Here is a 12,056-nt window from a genome sequence, read left to right on the forward strand (position 1 = left end):
TTCAAAAACGGTGATCGTTGACACGTCGCTCCTTTCCTTAATATCGCTGCTGCCACAGGTACGATGTTGTTCGTTGTTCCTGCGGCACCACACATCACTGTGTGTGACACCGCAGGAATGACAAACATCTCCTTACCTGCGTCCACCGGCAATGCGGAAGGAAGGAGATGGGCGGGCTGTTACGTCCCGCTCATCTCCGCCTCTCCGCTTCTATTGGCCGGCCACTTAGTGACGCCGCTATGACGCCGAACGCACCTCCCCCTTGAGGGAGGGATTGTTCGGCGGTCACAGCGACGTTGCTGACAAGGTATGTGCGTGTGACGCTGTCATAGCGATAATGTTCACAACGGCAGCGAGCACCAAATGTCGCACGGACGGGGGCTGGTGCTACCGCGCTCGACATCGCAAGCAATCGCTAGCGATGTCGCAGCGTGTAAAGAACCCTTTAGTGTCATTTATGATGTGATGTATATAAATTATCCTGAGTGTACCCTTTGTATAGACAGCAGTCTCAAGTCTCCTATGTGATGTATATACAGCAGTGTCAGCTATGTGATGAAAATAGTCTCAGTGTTTCCTATGTAAAGTATATACGGTGGTCTCAGTGTTTCCTATCTGATACATATACATTACCCTCAGTGTAGCAGATGTGATATATGTACAGGTGTCTCATGTCTCCTATGTGGTATATATTTGTGATGCATTTACAGCAGTCTCACTGCGCCCTATGTGATTTATATATATAGCAGTCTCATATCTCCTATCTAATATATATGTCAGCCTCAGTGTCTCCAATGCGATGTATACAGCAGAAACTTAGTTACTCTCGTGGTGTATATACAGTAGCATTCTCAGTATTCTATGTGATGTATATATGGCAGTCTCACATCTACTAAATGATGTATATACAGCAGTCTTGGTGTTTTCTATGTGATGTATATGCATCAGCCTCAGTGTATCCTATAATGTATACAGTAGCCTCAGTGTATACTATAAGATGCATACACAGCAGTCTCAGTGTCTCCTATATGATGTATATATTGAAGCTTCAGGGTCTTTTATGTGATGCATATATGGCAGCCTCAGTGTATCCTATGTGATGTTTATACATTAGTAGCTGTGTCTCCTACATGTTTTATATAGCCGCCTCAGTGTATCCTATGTCATGTACATACACCATAGTCTCAGTCTATCCTATGTAATGTATACTACAGGTCATAACTTTTTTTTGCTTATCTGTGGTGTTAGATATCACAATAAGTATGCAAGGACCAGTTTTTGCTCATCAGCTTTCGTTAGTGTTTGAGTATTTAATGTGCGGCTCAAGACAGCTCTTCTTCTTCCAAAGTGACCTGAAGATGCCGAAAAATTGGACACCCCTAATTTACAATTTCTTATCTCTCACATGCGGTCCCCAGAAACTGCTGCAGGTGTCACAGACAAGTGACAACCAGTAAGAGATAATGGCTAATCAGTTTACGTTCTTTGTTTTAATCTAAATAGAGGCAAAATTATGTGTATTATTTTCTTTATATATTCACTGTATCCAAACAAGAAGCCTCATGGTTAAACCTTATGGTCTCTAGAGGGTCATACTGGTAAAGGGTATAAGTTAACCCACCAGCAAGTTCCAGAGACTGCACACTCCAAGAAACAATTGAAGGAACAATAGAAACGGAGTATTTATGTGCAATTATATTAATTTTAATAGAAATCGTTACAAGTACATGTAAAAAACATTTAAGAAGCATAGACCTGGGAAAAATACATCAGATCCCCATGAATCACCTAACATATCAAAAATGAACATAATCAGGAAAGAGATTCCGGTATGCAGGTGATATGGCAGCTAAATGTAGCTATATATAGTGTGGCCTAGTCCACAAAGGATAGGGAGGCTATACAAAAAATGTATTATAGAGTGAAGAAGTGAAGTATAATAGAGAAAGTCAGCTCCATAGGGACCAAGGTAAATAGGGCCGGCACAAAGGCTTACCTCCGACGGCCGTTTCGCAGTCCTAAGAACGCTTCTTCCGGGAGGAGAGGTATATCCCTATGGAGCTGACTTTCTCTATTATACTTCACTTCTTTGTATATATTTCCATATGTGACCATGTCTTTATCTAGTACCCTTTGGGTAGGTGTAAGATCCATATACTAATAATAGGTGGCTACTCTGATATACTCTATAATACATTTTTTGTATAGCCTCCCTATCCTTTGTGGACTAGGCCACACTATATATAGCTGCATTTAGCTGCCATATCACCTGCATACCGGAATCTCTTTCCTGATTATGTTCATTTTTGATATGTTAGGTGATTCATGGGGATCTGATGTATTTTTCCCAGGTCTATGCTTCTTAAATGTTTTTTACATGTACTTGTAACGATTTCTATCAAAATTAATATAATTGCACATAAATACTCCGTTTCTATTGTTCCTTCAATTATATTCACTGTATGTATAATGGCTTAAACTATGTTTAATTCCACAAAGCTCCAAATCCCCTGCATATCTCATTGAATGCGAAAAATAAGGAGAGCGCACTAGCTAACTGAATATTTATAAAGCAGTATGCTCCCCCTGGTGGCCGCAAGCACAATCATTTTATATTTAAAGGGAACTCGTCAAATACAGAAATAGTACTTAACTGCAGATATAGGAACAATCTACAGTTAAACAGTGTTAAAATCCTGCCTGGCTGCTTAACTGGACCAGCAACTACAGGGAGAAAATGAAGTTATATCCTCCCTGCAGCCACTTGCTTTCAGTCATAGGCGCGGTGCATGACGAGGTTAAAGTTGCCAATCACTATACTGTACTGTGAGCGTGTGGTCATCACTCCCTGGCAACATTGATTGACAGACCCCTGTGCACACCGGCTGCGCACACAAGCTGCAGAGCGGGCTGTCAGTCAATGTGCCGGGGAGTGATTACAGCCGCCGGGACGATATAAGTTAACCTTTCGTGTAACCGCTACTCAAGTAAAGCAGATATCCATGTTTTAAAAGCTATTTACCTGTAGATTAACCTTATATCAACAGGTAAATAGTGTTACTGGACTAGACAGGTTCCTTTTGAAATGTATGGGTAGAAAAGTTTGGTTTTGCTGCCATCATCCTCCACAAGTTAAGACGTCTTTTGCAGCACATACCAGTCTAAAGGCCCTGTCACACACAGAGATAAATCTGCGGCAGATCTGTGGTTGCAGTGAAATTGTGGACAATCAGTGCCAGGTTTGTGGCTGTGTACAAATGGAACAATATGTCCATGATTTCACTGCAACCACAGATCTGCCAAAGATTAATCTCTGTGTGTGACGGGGCCTTTAGATGTCCAGAACTGTCCTAATTCTTATGTTTTGTAACCTGCCATCCATATTTTTTAAGTGGGACTTTCCGGTTTACCAGCAACCTGCCAGCACAGTAGGTGCCAGAACTTCCTTTATCACATTTCCAAGCATGCCCTATACCTGCCCTGCCATTACTCTATGGCAGTGGTCCCCAAACTCCAGTCCTCACGACCCCCAACAGGTCATGTTTTTCAGGATTTCCTTAATATAGTACAGGCGATGCCTTGATAATGATTCCATCACCTGTTCAACAGTAAGGAAATCCTGAAAACAGGACTTGTTGGGGGTCGTGAGGACTGGAGTTTGGGAAACACTGCTCTATGGCTTACCTAAAAGAAATCCTGCTTCATTATTTGTAGGCAGGAGGGTGGGAGAAAAGAATCAACCCCCCCAATTTACTATATTGCATCTCATCATCTCTCCTGCTAGAGATGGATAGGGCAGTGTATAGCAAATTATACAGAAGAGGGACCCCGTAATGAATGGCACTTTTGGAGTGAATTTTCAGAGCGTTAAACAAGTGCATCTCAATAAATTAGAATATCAACAAAAAGTTAATTTATTTCAGTAATTCAATACAAAAAGGGAAACACATATATATTATATAGTCATTACACACAGAGGGATCTATTCCTATATATTATATAGTCATTACACACAGAGGGATCTATTCCTAGATATTATATAGAGTCATTACACACAGAGGGATCTATTCCTATATATTATATAGTCATTACACACAGAGGGATCTATTCCTATATATTATATAGAGTCATTACACACAGAGGGATCTATTCCTATATATTATATAGAGTCATTACACACAGAGGGATCTATTCCTATATATTATATAGAGTCATTACACACAGAGGGATCTATTCCTATATATTATATAGAGTCATTACACACAGAGGGATCTATTCATATATATTATATAGAGTCATTACACACAGAGGGATCTATTCCTATATATTATATAGAGTCATTACACACAGAGGGATCTATTCCTATATATTATATAGAGTCATTACACACAGAGGGATCAATTCCTATATATTATATAGTCATTACACACAGAGGGATCTATTCCTATATATTATATAGAGTCATTACACACAGAGGGATCTATTCCTATATATTATATAGAGTCATTACACACAGAGTGATCTATTCCTATATATTATATAGAGTCATTACACACAGATGGATCTATTCCTATATATTATATAGAGTCATTACACACAGAGGGATCTATTCCTATATATCATATAGAGTTATTACACACAGAGGGATCTATTGCTATATATTATATAGAGTCATTACACACAGAGGGATCTATTGCTATATATTATATAGAGTCATTACACACAGAGGGATCTATTCCTATATATTATATAGAGGCATTACACACAGAGAGATCTATTGCTATATATTATATAGAGTCATTACACACAGAGGGATCAATTCCTATATATTATATAGTCATTACACACAGAGGGATCAATTCCTATATATTATATAGTCATTACACACAGAGGGATCTATTGCTATATATTATATAGAGTCATTACACACAGAGGGATCTATTGCTATATATTATATAGAGACATTACACACAGAAGGATCTATTCCTATATATTATATAGAGTAATTACACAGAGTGATCTATTCCTATATATTATATAGAGTCATTACACACAGAGGGATCTATTCCTATATATTATATAGAGTCATTACACATAGAGGGATCTATTCCTCTATATATTATATAGAGTCATTACACACAGAGGCATATTCTCCTATATATTATATAGAGTCATTACACAGAGTGATTTATTCCTAAATATTATATAGTGTCATTACACACAGAGGGATCTATTCCTATATATTATATAGAGTCATTACACACAGAGGGATCTATTCTTATATATTATATAGAGTCATTACACACAGAGGGATCTATTCCTATATATTATAGAGTCATTACACACAGAGGGATCTATTCCTATATATTATAGAGTCATTACACACAGAGGGATCTATTCTTATATATTATATAGAGTCATTACACACAGAGGGATCTATTCCTATATATTATAGAGTCATTACACACAGAGGGATCTATTCCTATATATTATAGAGTCATTACACACAGAGGGATCTATTCTTATATATTATATAGAGTCATTACACACAGCGGGATCTATTTCAAGTGTTTATTTTTGTTAATGTTGATGATTATGACTTACAGCCAATGAAAACCCAAAAGTCATTATCTCAGAAAATTAGAATATTATATAAGAACGACTGAAAAAAATTATTTTAAACTCAGCAATGTTGGCGCCTCCTGAAAAGTCTGTAAATGCCTCAATACTTGGTTGGGGCTCCTTTTGAATTTCTGCATCAATGCGGCGTGGCATGGAGGTGATCAGCCTGTGGCACTGCTGAGGTGTTATGGAAGCCCAGGTTGCTTTGATAGCAGCCTTCAGCTCGTCTGCATTGTTGGATCTGGTGTCTCTCATCTTGCTCTTGACAATACCACATAAATTCTCTATGGGGTTTAGGTCAGGCGAGTTTGCTGGCCAATCAAGCAGAGTGATACTGTGGTTAGTAAACCAGGTATTGGTACTTTTGGCAGTGTGGACAGTTGTCAAGTCCTACTAGAAAATAAAATTTCCATCTCCAAAAAGCTTGTCGGCAGAGGGAAGCATGAAGTGCTCTAAAATTTCCTGGTAGACGGCTGCGATCACTTTGGTCTTGATAAAACACAGTGGCCCTTCACCAGCAGATGACATGTCTGCCCAAACCATCACTGATTGTGGAAACTTCACACTAGACCTCAGCAGCTTGGATTGTGGCCTCTCCACTCTTCCTTCAGACTCTAGGACCGCGATGTCCATATAAAATGCTAAATTTACTTTCATCTGAAAACAACACCCTGGACCACTGAGCAACAGTCCAGTTCTTTTTCTCCTTGGCCCAGTAAGACGCTTCTGGCGTTGTCTATTGGTCATGAGTGGCTTCACACAAGGAATGCGACACTTGTAGCCCATGCCCTGGATACGTCTGTGTGTGGTGGCTCTTGAAGCACTGACCCCAGCAGCAGTCCACTCCTTGTGAATCTCCCCGAAATTTTTGAATTTTCTTAACAATCCTATCAAGGCTGTGGTTATCCCGTTGCTTGTGCAATTTTTTCTACCACATATTTTCCTTCTCCACTCAACTTTCCATTGTATGCTTGGATACAGCACTCTGTGAACAGCCAGCTTCTTTAGCAATGACCTTTTGTGGTTTACCCTCCTTGTAGAGTGTGTCAATGACTGTCTTCTGGACATCTGTCAAGTGAGCAGTCTTCCCCATGATTGTGTAGCCTACTGAACCAGACTAAGGGACCATGTTGTGGTTGTAGTTGTGTTGTGGTAATTATTCTAATTTTCTGAGATAATAACTTTTGGATTTTCATTGGCTGTAAGCCATAATCATCAACATTAACAGAAATAAATACTTGAAATAGATCACTCTGTGTGTAATGACTCTGTATAATATATAGGAATAGATCCCTATGTGTGTAATGACTCTATATAATATATAGGAATAGATCCCTCTGTGTGTAATGACTCTATATAATATATAGCAATAGATCCCTCTGTGTGTAATGACTCTATATAATATATCGGAATAGATCCCTCTGTGTGTAATGACTATATAATATATAGGAATAGATCCCTCTATGTGTAATGACTCTATATAATATATAAGAATAGATCCCTCTGTGTGTAATGACTATAATATATAGGAATAGATCACTCTGTGTGTAATGACTCTATATAATATATAGGAATAGATCCCTCTGTGTGTAATAACTCTATACAATATATAGGAATAGATCCCTCTGTGTGTAATGATGCTATATAATATATAGGAATAGATCCCTCTGTGTGTAATGACTATATGATATATAAGAATAGATCCCTTTGTGTGTAATGACTATAATATATAGGAATAGATCCCTCTGTGTGTAATGACTATATAATATATAGGAATAGATCCCTCTGTGTGTAATGACTCTATATAATATATAGGAATAGATCCCTCTGTGTGTAATGACTCTATATAATATATAGGAATAGATCCCTCTGTGTGTAATGATTCTATATAATATATAGGAATAGATCCCTCTGTGTGTAATGACTCTATATAATATATTGGAATAGATCCCTCTGTGTGTAATGACTCTATATAATATATAGGAATAGATCCCTGTGTGTGTAATGACTCTATATATGTGTTTCCGTTTTTGTATTGAATTACTGTAATAAATTAACTTTATGCTATTCTATTTTATTGAGATGCATATATAATATTTCTGCTACATAGATTTGCAGAATGTCTTTTTATCACATTATCTATCAAATGAGATGACGTTGTCAGACGTACATAGACCATTTCATGCTAAATCTCTGCAGGGAATATGGAGGTTTTTTTATTGGAAAAGCCGAACATTTGCAATGAATATAAATTGTGATATTCTGTATGTGGACCTAAATCCAACATGGTGGATTTCATTTTAATCAAACAGACAAGTTCAGAAAGCCTCCTGAGATACATTTTGGGCATTGGCTCTCGTGAAATACATAGTGTAGTGAATCCTGACTTTAATAAAAGGAAATAAAAGCAGGAAAAGTCTACCAATATCATTAAAAATGGCCAAACCTGATGCAGTGCCAGGAACATAGCGGCTGTGAAAGGGTCAAACTGTCCGAGGCACGTACAGATCTCAAGGCTCGCAGATGACACGATATCCATCAAGCTGTTGTTTATTGCAACATTGATGGTTTGTAGTAAAATCTCAGTGGACTGTGCAAGATACATCTGTGCAAGTTTCCTCCTGGACTGAAAAAAGCACACGAGATGTTAATGCATTACACAGTACAGTACCCAAGACCTTCAGTTCTTTCCGACAGAGCTGTGATTCATCAGCAATCTAATGTGAAAAGATATTAGTAATGGTAATGTAGCCACGGCTAGAAAACAATTGCTCAAAAAAAAGTCTAAGGGGTCCTTTGCACACTACGACATCGCAAGCCGATGCTAGCGATGCCGAGCGCGATAGTCCCCGCCCCCGTCGCAGCTGCGATATCTTGTGATAGCTGCTGTAGCGAACATTATCACTACGGCCGCTTCGCATGCGCTTACCTGCCCTGCGACGTCGCTCTGGCCAACGACCCGCCTCCTTCCTAAGGGGGGCGGGTCGTGCGGCGTCACAGCGATGTCACACGGTAGGCGGCCAATAGAAACAGAGGGACGGAGACGAGCGGGACGTAAACATCCCCGCCCACCCTCCGTCCTTCCTCATAGCCGGCGTGAGCCGCAGGACGCAGCTAGGAGATGTTCCTCGCTCCTGCGGCTTCATACACAGCGATGTGTGCTGCCGCAGGGAGCGAGGAACAACATCGTACCTGTCGCTGCCGCGACATTATGGATTTGACCGACACAACACCGATGATACGATTTCAACGCTTTTGCGCTCGTTAATCGTATCAAAAACGATTTACACACTCCGATGTCGACAGCGATGCCAGATGTGCGTCACTTTCGATTTGACCCCACCGACATCGCAGCTGCGATGTCGTAGTGTGCAAAGTACCCCTAAGGCCCTGATTCATAAATTATATTTTTGTTTTTTAATAATTTTTCTGTCTTGTCTTTTTTTTTAGTCTGCACCATTTTGCTGAATTTGGAGCACAATAAGCATGGGTCTCCCCAGCCTGAGAATACCAGCCTCCAGCTGTCAGGCTTTACCATGGCTGGGTATCAAAAATTGGGGGGACCGCACAGCATTTTTGGCTACTCTTATTTTGATACACAGCCAAGATAAGTGCATGGGTGGGGGCAGCAGCCTGTAGCCATATGCTTTATCTGTGCTGGGTATCATAATATGGGTACCCTAGGCCATTTTTTTTCTTTATTTATTTTTCTTCAATCTACAGTGACCCGCAAACCGGGCCTATGATTATAAGCAGTCAGACCGGCTGTCACACAGGCTGGTGGCACTGTCTGACTGCAGCCAATCACAGACGCCAGGACTGCCGGTGGGCAGCAGTGTAGCAGTGAAGATGCATGAAGGTAAATGAGCGGCCGGAAGCAGTTACCGCCGCACCAGAGACTCGGTAAGTAGAACGCGCTTGCTTTATTTTTCCCTTATTTTTTTTTTTTTTATATTTTCAGAGTTGACGGATAGGGATCATTAGCTGCAATCCCCTGAGAACTGAGGCTCCGGAACTGCATATTTTTGAAACTGCGCGGATCCGGACTTCTACAGTCCGGGTACGCCCATCTCTAGTCACAACCACTAAATTGGCATGTAAACCGGCGGCCGCAGCACTCCAGTATACAATATCAATGTGGCTGGAAGAAATGGTTAAAAGTAGCGCTGCCGTGGAAGTATTCTCAGACTCAGGCTGATTGATGACCGTACTCTTTATTATCAACGCGTTTCAGAGTTACATCTCCTTCCTCAGGACAAGATTGCATAAATAAACTTTTTAGACACTATCATCAAAACACAGAACAATAAATTAAAGATGTTCCTGTACCAGAAGCTGATTGACCATCCAACATACCTCAGACAAGACCGCTTTCAGCCCAAACATAAAAGAAAACACTATTGCCTCCAGCCAAGCCTTTAGGTTCAGTCGAATATGTTCCAACCCTACAGATAGAGACAAACTCCTTGGAGGCCTCAGATTGAGATTCTTGAATCAGGGCTCCCATCAAAGAGCACTTGAAAGCCAAACTGCTGGAGCCACAAGAATATCAATGAATCATCTCATACAAAACAGAACTAGTCAAGAAAGCCCCCTAGATCTGAGAAGCATCATTGTCAGAAGCTCACTGTGTTTCCAAAAGCACATATCCCCATAACCACAAAAACCTGTAAAACGTGTCCATAAATAATGACCACAGACAAGGACATCATAATCCATAACATTTTACCAAATAGCAATCAGTGTAAACATAGTGCTTACCCATATTGTACAGGTCAGGAGCACACCGCATTCCTGATGCTACCCTAAAGTTTGTTTCGCTTGTCTGCTTTCTCAAGGGGGTCATGTTAAATCTTGCTATTTATCGTTAACTTTTCAGGCAGTCAAGGACTCAAATTTTAATATATTTTTTTAGACTTATATATATATAGATATAGGGAGCTGTAATTTGATCCATCAGTGAAATGGCAGTCCCTATTTGCGTTAATCAAAACAGGTTTCAGTTGCTTTACATAGTGAATGATGTGTTAGGGGGCAGTGAGAGAAGCAGTGGCTTATTAATGGAGAAAGAAGCAGATTTTTTTTTTTTTAAACATATTTTATTTGATGTCAGCAAGCACATATCATCAACAAGAGAACATGTTGTTACATTCCATAAAATGTCTCCGGATCGTACAATGCTTCTGTTACATCATTTTCTTTTTCATTGTCACAACAATTTCATCTTCATAGAATTATCTTAACAATAATTTACTCTAACTTAACAACCTAACCTATTTGTTCCCTTCAGTTGGTGCTTTGGATGCTCCCTATCTTCAGTATCCCTAGTGTCCCTGCAATGTCTTCCACACAATACCAAGACGTGTTCAAATGCTTTAATTAACTGGGTGATTTCCGTTTGTGTGAAGCTTTGCTCAATAAATGTTCTCCACTTTTTGAAGAATCTTTTAGTGGACTTCTTATGTTTCTCTGAATGCAGTTTGTCGTACATCATTATTGTTTTTAGGGTATCAACTATTTCTGTATTTCTCGGAGTCTGTCTTATCAGCCAATTCCTAAGTAGGCATTTCTTAACTACAAGCAATACTATGTGTATTACACCTGGAATGTGAGCACTTGCTCTGTCAGTTTCCGTAGGGGCTTCTATACAGTGAAACAAACAGGCCTGAGGGGTGACGGGTATGACTACTTTCCAAATCCTCAATATGTACGCCACCGCTTCCTCCCATACTCCCATACCCCCCCTCACTCGTGGGCATTCCCATATGTGCATCCCCCATACTCTGGAACGCTCTACCTCAGAACATCAGACTCTCCCCTACTGTGGAAAGCTTCAAGAGGAACCTCAAGACCCACCTCTTCCAACAAGCCTACAACCTACAATAGCCCTCAGTCCAGTAGACCACTGCGCAACCAGCTCTGTCCTCACCTATTGTACCTCACCCATTCCCTGTAGACTGTGAGCCCTCGTGGGCAGGGTCCTCTCTCCTCCTGTACCAGTCTGTTGTGTACTGTTAATGATTGTTGTACGTATACCCATTCACTTGTAAAGCGCCATGGAATAAATGGCGCTATAATAATAAATAATAATAATAATATGCAGTGAAACAGTTTTGCTTTATGGAGTCCACACTTACGGCAATGGTCCAAGAAATGCACTGGTGAGCTGCTATGTGGTATATTAAAGGCGTATGTTGCGTTGTGTACGAGCTTAAATTGCATCTCCCTCCATTGTTCATTTATCATTACTTTCTTAACAGATTCCAACCCCCTTAGAATTTTATCATAGATGTCTGGATCGCCCAGAGCCGTCTCCCAGGTTTTAAATATTTGCTCTTTCCAGGGGCCCTGTACTTGATCTCTCAATCGTTGGTATATGATCGAAAGGGATTCATGTTCCGCTCCCTGACCAATCAATACATCAAAACTCCCCT

At 40.1% G+C, this 12,056-nt stretch overlaps 1 protein-coding gene across 2 annotated transcripts in view; it reads right to left on the reverse strand.

Annotated features, from left to right (window-relative positions):
• The window catches only part of CFAP46 (cilia and flagella associated protein 46), a 370,852-nt gene that overhangs the window by 70,999 nt on the left and 287,797 nt on the right, over positions 1–12,056 (reverse strand). For both annotated transcript variants that reach the window (XM_075348545.1, XM_075348544.1), the window contains exon 44: positions 8,069–8,248. In XM_075348545.1, coding sequence (XP_075204660.1) covers positions 8,069–8,248 — 180 coding nt within the window. The remainder of the gene's footprint in view (positions 1–8,068; positions 8,249–12,056) is intronic.

This window comes from Anomaloglossus baeobatrachus, chromosome 5, assembly GCF_048569485.1.
Source record: "Anomaloglossus baeobatrachus isolate aAnoBae1 chromosome 5, aAnoBae1.hap1, whole genome shotgun sequence".
Classification (NCBI taxonomy): Eukaryota; Metazoa; Chordata; class Amphibia; order Anura; family Aromobatidae; genus Anomaloglossus; species Anomaloglossus baeobatrachus.